The sequence below is a fragment of the Dendrobates tinctorius genome, unplaced genomic scaffold, assembly GCF_039654945.1.
Source record: "Dendrobates tinctorius isolate UK_male_01 unplaced genomic scaffold, ASM3965494v1 ptg000360l, whole genome shotgun sequence".
NCBI classification, from domain to species: Eukaryota; Metazoa; Chordata; class Amphibia; order Anura; family Dendrobatidae; genus Dendrobates; species Dendrobates tinctorius.
The window spans coordinates 3,807,512-3,822,232 of record NW_027362026.1 but is presented as its reverse complement, the minus strand read 5'-3'; the positions used below and the strand labels follow the sequence as shown (position 1 = coordinate 3,822,232).

Sequence of the window (14,721 nt, the reverse complement as noted above, 5' to 3'; positions counted from 1 at the left end):
GCTTACTTTCCGCATGTGGCTGTGCACACCATGCGAAAAGTAAGCAGAACAATTGCTAATGGTACCCACGGTCCAGAGGAGAGGAGACTGTCCTCCGGGCTTCGGGTACCATATCCCTGTAAAAAATAGAAAATAAAATAAAATAAAAAATATTGTTATTCTCACCTTTCGATGTCCCGCGCAGCCTTCTCGCCTCTCTCCACGCTCCCGTTCCCAGTAATCCTTTGCGAAAATGCCCGTGATGACGTCCGTTCTCGCGGGATCGTGAAGTCTCGCGGTCATTTGCGCGACGTCATCGTGAATTACCGCAAGACATCGCGATCCCGCGAGAACGGACGTCATTGCGGGCATTTTCGCAAAGGATTACTGGGAACGGGAGCGTGGAGAGAGGCGGAAAGGCTGCGCGGGACGTCGGAAGGTAAGAATAAAAAAAAAAAAAAAAAAAAAAAAAAAAAAAAAAATGGTGTTATTCTTACCTTCCGACGTCCCGCGCAGCCTTTCCGCCTCTCTCCACGCTCCCGTTCCCAGTAATCCTTTGCGAAAATGCCCGCAATGACGTCCGTTCTCGCGGGATCGCGATGTCTTGCGGTAATTCACGATGACGTCGCGCAAATGACCGCGAGACTTCACGATCCCGCGAGAACGGACGTCATCACGGGCATTTTCGCAAAGGATTACTGGGAACGGGAGCGTGGAGAGAGGCGGAAAGGCTGCGCGGGACGTCGGAAGGTAAGAATAACACCATTTTTTTTTTTTTTTTTTTTTTTTTTTTTTTTTTATTATTTTTTACATTTTATCTTTTACTACTGATGCTGCATAGGCGGCCTCAGTAGTAAAAAGTTGGTCACACTTGTCAAACACTAAATGCAAAATGCTAGTTTTTCCGTGGGAAAATTGCGGGAATTTAAAATGCGATTTTCCAGCGGAATGGAATTCCGGAACTTTCGCGGTAATTTCCGCGAGAGTTCCGCTACGTGTGAACCCAGCCTTAATCTTTTAGCTCAGAGTGGTCAGAAGTAATATTACCTCCCAAAGCAAGGGAGCGATGAGACTCAGAGGTAGCAGTGCCACCATCAACCCCACACCCAGCCCACGGAAGATAGCTGAAGGGGGGACCCAAGAAGACTCCACAGCAGCTGGGCCCAGGATACGGGGTGCAGGGGGGAAACCCCACAGATAAGGGTTCACCCTGCTATTGAGAGTCACAGTCAGGGAAGGAGGCGCTGGCAGCACAAGAACCACAGTGAGCGTGGGTCACACTGTCCTCGGTGCTCAGGCTCCTGTGCTGGAGCTAACAGCTGCAGAACATGAGGGCCGGGGCACACCCTCTAGAAATCTTCCCCTCACCTCCGTTACTCCGTCGTCCGGATCATGACGCAGATGGAGTGGGCTGACGCAGGACAGTGTGTCTGCAGATGCCTGACGGAAAGGCCGAGGCTGCAGGTCCGAGATAGGCCTCAATGTCCTCCTGTGCTGCAGGTCAGGAAATTCGGACCCAGGATGGTTCAGATGAGAGCTGGGGGCTAGAGTAAGGGAGGGGAGGGTATTCTGGGCCTTGGATGGCCTTTTTAACTTAACGCTTACCCAGGATTTGGTATTGTGGGATCAGAGCTCTCTGGCATGTCTTGCTTCCATGATTTCCGGCCACCCCTCCTGCACTTTTAGGCTGTGTGCCCACGTTGCGTTTTTTAAGCGTTTCCGCAGCGCTTTTAGACAAGCGTTTCTGCTGCGGAAACGCTGAAGAAAAGCATCTAATGTAATAGAATGGAAAACGCACATGTTGTGCTAATGGTGCGTTTTTTTTCCGCTGCGGAAACGCTTAGCGGAAAAAACGCAGCATGTTCATTAATTGTGCGGAATCGCATGCGAAAACGCATGTCAAAACGCTTGACAATCGCGTCAAAAACGCGTGTCAAAAAGCGCATGCGTTTTCCCTGGCAAGGGCATGCGTTTCTGCTCAGGAAAAAAAAGCTTGAAAAACGCTACGTGGGCACATAGCCTAAAAGAACCCGTGTCCTTAAAAATCTTTCTTCTTCCTCCTTCTCACTGAGGCCCACCGGGCATTTCACTCATTGCAGGCTCCAACCACCGACATCAAATCCCACAAAAGATGGTCTGTTGCAGATCTGGGTAAAGTGTGGGCTGAATTGCGGTGCAATGATTTACTGCATCATGCCAGCTGCGCCTCAGTACACCTCAGATATGAGCAGTCGCGGAATGAGGTTAGGTTAGTAGCTTTATTTTTTTTTATTGACGTACATTGTAGGGGCATGATACTGTCCCCTATGGAGGCTGTGCGGGGACATCAATCTGCGCAGGGGCGCTGTATGAGGCCATCATACTAAGTGGGGAAGTCATGCTGCATAAGGGGGCTTTGTGGTGATCTGCTCTGTGGTGACATCCTACAGTGTGTGGCGCTTTGTGATTACATTCTACTGTGTGAAGGTATATGTGAGAATATCATGCTGTATGGTGTGCTATATCGAAAAATCATGCTATTTTTTTTTAAAGAGGTTTTGGGGGGGATTTTGGGACATCAGTGTTTGAGGAGACTTTCCTACTGTTTGAGAGGCCATGTAGGGGACACAGGAGCAGAATTACAGGAGCATATGATATATAAAACCTAAAGATATTCCTATTTTTCAGTAGCATCAAGTCAACATATTTAATTCTGTTCCATATTAAGTTATAACAGTTAAAGGGGTTGACCAGGCTTAGCAGAAAAGTCTGCCATCACTCTGACTGCAGACCTGTGAATCCTCACATCACGTGCTATGAGGAGTGGAGGTGGTGGAGAAGGCATTGATGGAGAGGGCAATGATGGGGTGGGGGAGAGGACAATGATGGGATGTGGGGGAAGAGGACAATGAAGGATGTCGGGGATTGAGATGGGAGAAAGGGGGACTTACAATGGACTTGCGAAAAGGGGAGGTGGAGGAAGATGTTAGATATTTATATAAAATGAATTGGGTGGTGGAGGAGGGTTCTAAGTCCCTGATAGCGTCCTCCCCTTCTCACAATTCATTGTGATGCTATCGGGGACTTAAAATTTATTGGGGATTGAGAGAGGAGCGGGTAAGGTACATAGGACACTTTATGATGAACTGAAAAATGGGAGAAGACGCTAACAGGGACTTATAATGAATTGGGAGGTGACAGAGCATGCTCAGTACCAGATGGCGTCTTCTCCCACCCCATATTGATGCTATCAAGGACTTATAATGAATGATGGGGACACAGGACAGGGTCTAAGGCTATGTGCACACATTCAGGATTTGCCAGAGAAAAGTCTGCTGCATGTCCTAATGTGTTGGCAGGAAGAAAGTTGCGTAAACACATTTATTAATTTTCCATATTTTTGCCATGCTTTTGTTGCGTATATTCCCCACTCAATAGTATGGGTGAAATACGCTGTAAGAATTGACATTTTGCAGATTTTAATCTACTGCAAATCTGCAAGTGCATGAGACTTCAGGAATCTAATTCACATTTCCTGTACTGTGAAACCTTGCATATTCTCCGTGTGCACATAGCCGAACAGTTAATTAATTTGGGAAGAGTCGCAGACTGAATAATTTATATTATTGGGCGGCAGAGAATATTGTTAATGGGGGACATAGTGCTGCTTATCACTTTATATTTTTAATGGTGCGTGGCTAATAGTATATTAATGGTGGGGTATTCGGTGGGGAGACACATGTATATATCTTTGTCGCCATAAAAGGAGGGGGGGCTCAGATACATTTCTTGCACAGGGGCCCCAAGCTGTCAGTGTCTGCCTCTGCCGCTTTGTACTACTGCAAATAAGTATATTATATAATTGTGCAAACAATTTAAGGTCAGCACAGGGTTAGGCCTCATCAAAAGGTTTGTGGGGGCGAGTCAGTCGCCAGTGGGATATTTGGGAGGCTTCTGCATTGGTGATAGCTCACTCTTAGAATGGTTTTTAATATTTTTTCCTGGTTCTTATGGTCTTCTCATAATCAGATTGGTTAGATTGGTACACAAAAATGGTTAAATCAAAGCTCCTAAAGTTCATCCCCCCCCATCTATTAATTTACCTTTTGCGTCCAATCTCAGCGGCCTGTCCTTCAGGGTGATCCTTCTTTCCCTCCCCTCTCCTATAATATCCAATTTGAAATTAGTTTATACTTGTGGTGATAATTTGGACATGAATTGTGTTAACAAGTTTTTCTGTTATGATTTTTTTTTAATAAAAAATGTATTGTTTAAAAAGTTTGTGGGGGCTTTTTTGCACATGAGAAATTATCTAATTTTTTTCTTTTTTTTTGATCCATAAATCAGTTTTGTCTAGGATTGAGTGAACCCAAAGTGTAAAGTTCAGGATTCATGTCTGGTGCCAAACTCTGAACACGGACTTTTCCCCAAAAAGTTCATATTTATGTTTTAATTCAGTGTCGCATAAAGTTTGGCTTTTCAACAATAAAAAAGCTTTAAAGCTGTGGGCACTTCTGGAGCCACAACAGCCTTGCGACCTGGCCTGTATAAACGCCAGGTCACACAGGTGGTGGGGGCCATTGTGCTCTGACTAGCGTAAAGACAGGGCGCTGCTCGAGTGAGGGACAGCATAAAATAAATGTTTAAAAAAAAGGACGTGGGGTCCCCGCATGTTTAAAAACCAGCCAAAGGAAACCATGGACCTAAATTTCTGGAAAGGGTTTTGCATGAACATTCACATATAATTTTAGCAACAACAGAATAAACAAAAGTAACTTTTAATATACAGTATTTCTATATCAACAGCAATGTACTTAGACTTGGTTGGCATAATATACCATAATGTATACCATTATGGATGAGGACCTTACACTAAAAATAGACATTTGGCACTGTTTTTTAAAACAAAATTTCTTTGTGCGTGACATAAGTCTAACTACATTGTTGTATCCCATTTAAAAATGTTTCCTACAGCTTCATGTTGCAAGACTGTATATGGAGAGTCACGGCTGGATAGGTTACAGGCGAGGGTTAATCAAAAAAGTTAAAAACAAATCACATAATCTATTCTTCAGCATCTAGTTCCTTTCCTCCTCCCAGTTTTCTTGTAGGATCCAGCAAGTTAAATAGGCAGGAATGAGTGGTAGAAATTCCTTCTGAGCCAAGACACGGAGTTCAAACCCTAACACTGGAGGACCTGATGGTTTAATGCAAGGCAAAAATGAATGTTAAAATAGTCACTACGCTTCTGATCCTGGCAGTTGTCACCATTTTAGCTTTGGTTTCGGTTCTTCTGTTTGGATCCAGATTGAAATCTTGTAATTCTGGGAATCATAAAACATCTGTTTTCAAGCACAATGATCAGAGCTTGGTGTTTGCAGACCTAACATCTGAAGAACTGGCCCAGGTAGTGGATTATCTTAAGAAGAACATCAATGAGAATCTAGTGGACATCTCTAATGCTGACCCTTCTTCCAACTGCATATATTCAGTGGAACTACTGCCTCCCAGGAAGCAGGATGCATTATCTTACCTGGACAAAGGAGGACCTAAGCCCAGAAGAGAAGCAATGGCTGTTGTTTATTTCGGAAGTCACTCAGAACCTGAAATTAAGGAGTTTGTGGTGGGACCTCTTCCAAATCCTACATACAGGAATGATGTTACTCTTCAGAGATATAAAAATAAATTGCTTTATCATCGCAGACCAGTCATTGGCAGCGAGTACAATCAGATACGAAAGCACTTTCTTAAAGAGTACAGCAAGGCAAAAAGTTTCATCAAAGAAGTATTAGGCCATAATGAGTCCAACATTGAATTTTTCACTGGTTTAACTGGCGCTCCAAGAGGTGTTGCATCTGGAGAGCGGAAAACCTGGTTTAGTATCTTCTTTAACACCCAAGGTAGTGGATATTTCCTGCATCCAACTGGGTTAGAAATGTTATTGAACCATAAGGACCTTAATTGTAGTAAGTGGAGTGTGGAAAGAGTGTTTTATAATGGTGAGTACTTTGAAAGCTTGTCTAAATTGGAGGAGAAATATAAGAAGGGACATTTGTCGGTAGTGAAATTGAAAATGCCACATCTTAAGAATAATATCGCTTCTATGAATTCCCCAAAAAGTTCAGTCTCTGATATTCCTATGCAGTATGAACCACAAGGTGCTCGATATAGCGTGAAGAACAACCAGGTGCTCTTCCAACACTGGAGTTTTGCATTTGGGATTAATGTAAATAGAGGACTCAGGTTATATGATATCAGGTTTAAGGGGGAAAGGATAGTGTATGAGCTTAGCATCCAAGAAGCTATCTCTGTGTATGGGTCCAATGCTCCTACTGGAATGTCAACAAGGTACATGGATGGACACTTTGGCATTGGTCGTTCTTCCTTCCAGTTGGTTCGTGGCATTGACTGTCCCTATTTTGCTACATTCATAGATACCCATTACTTGCTTGACTCAGACATCCCTGTTCTTAACAAAGGATCCATTTGCGTATTTGAACTCAACTCCGGTATTCCTTTGAGACGGCACTTCTCAAGTCTTGGATCTTCTTACTATGGTGGTTTGGCCAACACTGTTTTGATTATTAGAACCATTGCCACCCTTGGAAACTATGATTATGTGTTTGACTTTATGTTCTATCAAAATGGGGCCATTGAGTCAAAAGTTCATGCAACAGGATATATAAGTACAACTTTCTACACGGATGCAGGGCTGCAACATGGAAATAGAGTGGGGCCTCATACTCTGGGGACCATCCATACACATTTTATGAACTATAAGGTGGACATGGATGTCGGAGGTAAGTAAACTTCTCTATTTATAAATTTAACTTCTTAATTCTTAATCTTTTTACAATCAGTAGATGCTTCACAACAATTTATCATCCAATAACTGCAAACCTTATTTGGGGTAAAGCTAAAACACTTGTTGTGCCAAATGAAGATTAGTGTTTTCTTATTGTGACCTTCCATCTAATGACTGTCAATCAATACGGTTTCACTGTGACCCATGACCTACCACAGCAGGAACAGCTAACATGCTACATTGCCCCTATAAACATCAAGGCAATTTGCGTGCGACTTATGACTTTCTTGCGACTTATTTGCGATTTGGCTGAATTTTACTGCCAAGTTACAGGTCTAGAATATTTGCTCAGCAATAAGTCACAGACCAGCTGCAAAATTATTTTTGGTTGCACAACTTTCCTGAGATTTGCTGTCACAAAACTAGTGACGTTGGTTTAGTTCTAGCCTTACTGCATTGGCAGCAACTTCAGGGTTAAACTTCAGTAAGTAAATTGACAATATTATTGGTATCACACTTCCCCTGTATTCACTACATGAGTGACCACAAGCTTCTGCTTTATTGCCCACTCATGCTGGGAAAATAGATGAATCATGACTGTGTGCACAGTGCACACCTCACAATTTGGCAATCTGCAGCCACATGTAGTCACTGCAGAAATTTGTCTAGAACCTGAAAAGATCTTTTAGGCTAAGTGCACACGTACCGGAACTCTCGCGGAAATTACCGCGAGAATTCCGGAATTCCAGTCCGCGGGAAAATCGCATTTTAAATTCCCGCGATTTTCCCGCGGAAAAACTAGCATTTTGCAAGCGTATTTAGCTTGCAAAATGCTAGCGTTCTCCAAGCTATCTGTAGCATCGCTTGGAGAACTGATTGACAGGTTGATCACACTCGTCAAACATAGTGTTTGACAAGTGTGACCAACTTTTTACTACTGAGGCTGCCTATGCGGCATCAATAGTAAAAGATAGAATGTAAAAAAAAATAAAAAATAGTGTTATTCTAACGTCCTGCGCATCCGTTCCCAGTAATCCTTTGCGAAAATGCCCGCGATGACGTCGCGCGAATGACCGCGAGACTTCGTGATCCCGCGAGAACGGACGCCAACGCGGGCATTTTCGCAAAGGACTACTGGGAACGAGAGTGTGAAGAGAAGCAGGAAGACTGCGCGGGACGTCGGAGGGTGAGAATAACAATATTTTTTATTTTTAAATTCTATTTTTTGCAGGGATATGGTACCCAAAGCCTGGAGGACAGTCTCCTCTCCTCCGGACCGTGGGTACCATCCGCAAATGTTCTGCTTACTTTCCGCATGGTGTGCACAGCCACATGCGGAAAGTAAGCGGAACAATGCATTCCTATGGGTGCGGGATCGCCGCGATTCCGCAAATTAATGAGCATGCTGCGGTTTTTACCGCGAAGCGATTCCGCCGCGGTAAGAACCGCAGCATTAGTACAGCATTGCGGAATCCCATAGGAATGCATGAGATGCTTATTTTTCACGTTTTCGCGGCAAAATCGCACGGTTAAAACCGCCGCGGAAACGCGAAAAAAACGCCACGTGTGAACTCAGCCTTAAGGGAAAGCAGTACATTTGCAAAATGAGAAAAGATCCTGCTTTTAACTTATAATCTAAAGAGATATGGGAAGCTGGGACAGATATAAAGTGCTGATTCTGCGCACTGGACAAGACTTTTGCATGTAGGAGGAATCTAAAAAGGGATAATGATGCCGTCACACAGCCAATAGAAGCGTGAATAAAGATATACCTACTATAAGGTAAGTAAAGATGCCCATATTACTGCCAAGTAGGGGAAACAGAGAAACTTGTCTTCAGTCTACAGTATATTTGCTTTTAACTTTCCATTCATAATTTTCTGTCCTCTATGAGCCTGCACTCAATAAAAATAATAGCATCAGTGTTACTCTCTCTCCCAGAGTTCAGCACTGCCTCTCTGTCACTGGCAGTATCTGCTTACTGGCTGCAATGGTGGTGACATGCCTACAATGCACATCAATGCTACAGCCAATCACTAAGCTTAGCACACATCACTGCTGCAGCCAATCACTAAGCTTAGCGCACATCACTGCTGCAGCCAATCACTAAGCTTAGCGCACATCACTGCTGCAGCCAATCACTAAGCTTAGCGCACATCACTGCTGCAGCCAATCACTTAAGCTCAGCACTCACTAAGTTTCGTGGTTCATGTCATGTCCTCTACATAGCACAGTCACTGAGCTTAGTGATTGGCTGCAGTGGTGGTGTGTGCTGTAGTTGTGACTTCACCATTGCAGCCAGTAAACGAAGACTAGAACAGCAAAGGAGAGGCAGTTTTGTCCTCGGTGAGGGTGAGTAACATTGATTTTATTACTATAAAAAACAAATGCCTATGAAGGACAGGTTACTGTAAATGGAAAACACCGTTAATCTGACCATACATTTAAGATAAATGTTATGGATGTTTCTCCATCCTCACCACACACATGCACAGTTGCTTGAGCCAAGCATGCAGGTGTTGTGAATGAGCAGCAGGATCAGTCATATTTAAATCAAATAACACTTTTGTCATTTGCTTTATTACACAAGACCCTATTATTTTCCAAAACTTGCTAACCACTAAATGTGTGGGTTTTTTTTTACTGTACTTCCTGTGATGTTTCGTTTAAGAGGAGTCTCAAACGTGACGTCACGGGTGGCTTGGGGCTGCACTAACTCCCGGTAGCGTAGACTGCCCCTCCTGAACAGCCTATCACAGGGGGCAGCGATGCCGTTACTCACGAGGAGCGATGATGTTACTGACATCATCGCCCTTGAGACATGACCTGGAGTGACCTATGGAGCCTCGTTCTCAGAACAACGATCCATAGCTTGCAGTAGAGAATCGCTGGGTGTCATGTGAACCACAATGGGTTATTGCAGAGCTGTGGGGGATTATTTTTTTTAATTATAAATGGGAGAACCAAGGAATCTTTATTACAATAAACTTTTTTTTTATTTTTAAACCATCATTAATAGATCAATCTGTCCCCATACAGTATCATGTTATCAGCAGCACATCTACAGTTTGCACCGGCGATGTGCTGCTGAGAATAATGATTTCTGTTCTGACATAAACAATCCAATCACTCGATGAACAGTCAGCATTTTGCTTGTATAGTATAATTTGTCCCGTCTATTTCTCAGCTGGTGGAATGAGGCCGGGAAACAAGTGTCAAAGGACTTCAGTATTGTCGATCACACTCATTTAGCGGCCTGAACTCAGCTCACATAAATTCAACCGAAATGCTTCTGTGTGATGTGCAATATGTTACCATTTGGGGCCTCATTTTAAATTTTTTCCTAGGGCCCCACTTTGCCTAAAACCGTCCCAGCCTAGAGGGATTACAGATAGCTGTATTACAGGATCATAAGCTGCCTGCTCCTGAGCATGGCTGCAGGACATCATACGCTGCATGTGTGTGTATATATATATGTGTGTGTGTGCCTATATATAATATATAATATTTTGCCCTGTAGCCAGGTTCAGGAGTGATCAGTGCATATATCACAGTATACACAGTGCACATAGTACATACAGTGTACGGGAGAATATCTCATATATCCGATACTATGTGCACAGACATCTGATATTACTGTGTATACAGGATAATATGTGATGATATAAAATCTGATGTCTGTGCACATAGTATAATATATAACATGATAGCTTATCCTGTATATAACATCTGATGTCTGTACACCTAGTATAGGATAGAGTAGGAATTTACATGTGCATCTCACAAAATTAGAATATCATCAAAAGTAAATTTTTCAGTTCTTCAACACAAAAATTGAAACATATATATGTGTGTATATAACAAGAAAAAACTGGAAAAGCACCAAGACAATACCTTACTGAAGTGCACGCTTCCCCAACCAGTGTTCAATTGGCATAGCAGGATATGTAGAAAAAACAGGGAAACAGCACATGAAGTAAAAAAAAAAAAAATATATATATATATATATATATATATATATTGTGTGTGTACCAATACCTGGTTTAAAAACAACAGCATCACTCTTCTTGATTGGCCAGCAATCTCATCTGACCTTAACCCCAAGAGGAAGATAAGAGACACCAGACCCCACAATGCAGACGAGCTGGAAGCTGCTATCAAAGCAACCTGGGCTTCCATAACACCTCAGCAGTGCCACAGGCTGATCGCCTCCATGCCACGCAGCATTGATGCAGTAATTGATGCCAAAGGAGCCCCGACCAAGTATTGAGAGCATTTACTGAATATATATTTCAGCAGGCCAACATTCCGGATTTTAAAATCATTTTTTCAAGCTGGTGTTGTAAAGTATTCTAATTTACTGAGATCGTAACTTTTGGGTTTTCATAGGCTGTGAGACATAATCATCAACATTAACAGTAATAAACACTTGAAATAGATCACTCTGTTTGTAATGACTCTATATAATAAGAGTTTCACTTTTTGTGTTCAAGAACTGAAATAAATTAACTTTTTGATGATATTCTAATTTTGTGAGATGCACCTGTAATACGCTGTGTACGCAGACATCGGATGTTTTATACAGGGTAATATGTGACTGCTGTAATATCTGATGTCTGTAGTCACAGTATACAGTACAGTATCTACTAGGAGGCAGAGTGGACAGTTGCCCTGGGCCCCCGTGCTCATGGGGCCCACCCAGAGCTACGCTGCCCTAATTAATCAGCATGTACAGTTAGGTCCATATATATTTGGACAGAGAGAACATTTTTCTAATTTTGGTTCTAGACATTACCACAATGAATTTTAAACAAAACAATTCAGATGCGGGTGAACTTCAGACTTTCAGCTTTCATTTGAGGGTATCCACATTAAAATTGGATGAAGGGTTTAGGAGTTTCAGCTCCTTAACATGTGCCACCCTGTTTTTAAAGGGACCAAAAGTAATTGGACAATTGACTCCAAGGCTATTTCATGGACAGGTGTGGGCAATCCCTTCGTTGTGTCATTCTCAATTAAGCAGATAAAAGGCCTGGAGTTGATTTGAGGTGTGGTGCTTGCATTTGGAAGGTTTTGCTGTGAAGGAAACAAGCGGTCAAAGGAGCTCTCCATGCAGGTGAAACAAGCCATCCTTATGCTGTAGAAACAGAAAAAACCCATTCGAGAAATTGCTACAACATTTGGAGTGGCAAAATCTACAGTTTGGTACATCCTGAGAAAGAAAGAAAGCACTGGTGAACTCATCAATACAAAAAGACCTGGGTGCCCACGGAAGACAACAGTGGTGGATGATCGCAGAATAATCTCCATGGTGAAGAGAAACCCCTTCACAACTGCCAACCAAGTGAACAACACTCTCCAGGAGGTAGGCGTATCAATATCCAAATCTACCATAAAGAGAAGACTGCATGAAAGTAAATACCGAGGGTTCACTGCACGGTGCAAGCCACTCATAAGTATCAAGAATAAAAAGGCTAGACTGGACTTTGCTAAAAAAACATCTAAAAAAGCCAGGACAGTTCTGGAAGAACATTCTTTGGACAGATGAAACCAAGATCAACCTCTACCAGAACGATGGAAAGAGAAAAGTATGGCGAAGGCGTGGTAAAGCTCAAGATTCAAAGCATACCACATCATCTGTAAAACACGGCGGAGGCAGTGTGATGGCTTGGGCATGCATGGCTGCCAGTGGCACTGGGTCACTAGTGTTTATTGATGATGTGACGTAGGACAGAAGCAGCCGAATGAATTCTGAGGTATTCAGAGCCATACTGTGTGCTCAGATCCAGGCAAATGCAGCCAAACTGATTGGTCGTCGTTTCATACTACAGATGGACAATGACCCAAAACATATAGCCAAAGCAACCCAGGAGTTTATTAAAGCAAAGAAGTGGAATATTCTTGAATGGCCAAGTCAGTCACCTGATCTCAACCCAATTGAGCATGCATTTCACTTGTTAAAGACTAAACTTCAGACATAAAGGCCCACAAACAAACAGCAACTGAAAACCACCGCAGTGAAGGCCTGGCAGAGCATCAAAAAGAAGGAAACACAGCGTCTGGTGATGTCCATGAGTTCAAGACTTCGGGCAGTCATTGCCAACAAAGGGTTTTCAGCCAAGTACTAGAAATGAACATTTTATTTACAATTATTTAATCTGTCCAATTACTTTTGACAGGGTGGCACATGTTAAGGAGCTGAAACTCCTAAACCCTTCATCCAATGTTAATGTGGATACCCTCAAATGAAAGCTGAAAGCCTGAACTTTAACTGCATCTGAATTGTTTTGTTTAAAATTCATTGTGGTCATGTCTAGAACCAAAATTAGAAAAATGTTGTCTCTGTCCAAATATATATGGACCTAACTGTATAATGTGCATACACAGTTAAGCCCTGCTGTGGAGCAGGGAGGCACAATCTTCCTGCACTACTGCTCTCTGTTCTGTAGACCGCAGATCGCTTTATGCCTGTGGTCTGCAGAATGACTGAGGCATCTACATATGCACAGGAAGTGATAGTCCTGGCACAGTGACCTCATTGCTCTGCTCCAGGACTCTGACGTTTGGTGCATGTGTCGGCACTATACTGCACGTTGCCTTGCCTCAGGACTTGTCAGGATCCTGGGTTAGGTGAGTATATGATTTTTTTTAATTAAAACTTGTGGTGTGATGTCGGGGCATCATGAACAATTGGGGACCCTTATAAATATTGTGGGGGACCCTGAAAGAGTATGGGAGGCCCTCATACATTTTAGAGACTAACTCAGCAGCCATTATACAGCTAGTGGACTAATGCAGGGGTCATTATATAGTTTGGGCACTAATGCAGGGGCCATTATACAGCTTGTTAACTAATGCAGGGGCCATGATACAGCTGGTGGACTAATGTGGGGGAATTATACAGCTTGTTGACTAATGCAGGGTCCATTATACAGCTGGTGGACTGATGCGCAGGGGTCATTATACAGCTGGTGGACTGATGCGCAGGGGCCATTATACAGCTGGTGGACTAATCCAGGTGCCATTATATAGTTTGGACACCAATGTGGGGACCATTATACAGCTTGGGGATTAAAGCAGAGTTGTGGGACCACCATACTGTGTGTCTTGGAGCTGTGGTTCCATCATAATGTGTGTAGAGAAGCTGTGGGCCCACCAAGCTGTTTATAGCATAGCTGTGGGTCCATTATGCAGTTGTGGGAGCATCATAATGTGTATAGAGGAGCTGTGGGTGCATTATACTGTATATATTGGAGCTGTTTACCCTTTATAATGTGTAACGGAGTTGTACATTGGGCACTCAGGGGACATTATTAGATGTTAAGTGGGCACTTAAAAAGCATTATTGTTTTAGGGGCACTCAGTAATGTGGCTGTCAAACGTGCACATGGGGCATTATTACTTTACGGGGACAAAATGTGGACGCTGTTGGACAGTGGTGGCATTATTGTGTGGGGAAGTAAGAGGAAACATTATTATACCACACGGTAGGTGGTGTAATACGTATACATATGGCAGCAGCGGATCATTATTGGGGTATCAGCAGAATGAGGAGTTTGTGTAGGTTGGAGATAGATGGGGACAATGCCTGAATTGCAAAAACTGCAAGAAGTCAGATGTGTCTTTGTTGTAATTTCTGGAAACGAGTCCTGGCTGGAAGAAGTTATCATGTCAGTGTGGACCAGATGGAAAAGACGGGAAAAGTGAACAACTCTATAAGAAGGAAGTCAGTTGTAATTCATCATATATAACTATAATGTAATCACTTCTATATAATGTGAGCCGCTATGGGGACAGTGCCGATAATATCTGTAAACTGCTGAGGAATAAATGGCGCTGTGTCAGTGAGTGAAATAAATAAATATTAGCTCAGTGGGTATCTGACTTGTTGCATCCCTGCCCATGAGCTATATGAAAAGGCTGCAGCAGCACCAATCAGAGCGCAGCATCCTACCAGA

General features: G+C 43.0%; 1 protein-coding gene across 1 annotated transcript in view; it reads left to right on the top strand.

Annotated features, from left to right (window-relative positions):
- Positions 1-5,093: 5,093 nt before the first annotated feature.
- Positions 5,094-14,721, top strand: part of LOC141075530 (amine oxidase [copper-containing] 3-like) — a 41,327-nt gene continuing 31,699 nt past the window's right edge. Inside the window, exon 1 of the mRNA XM_073562621.1 lies at positions 5,094-6,758. Within this exon, the coding sequence (XP_073418722.1) occupies positions 5,180-6,758 (1,579 nt within the window). The 5' untranslated portion in view covers positions 5,094-5,179. The remainder of the gene's footprint in view (positions 6,759-14,721) is intronic.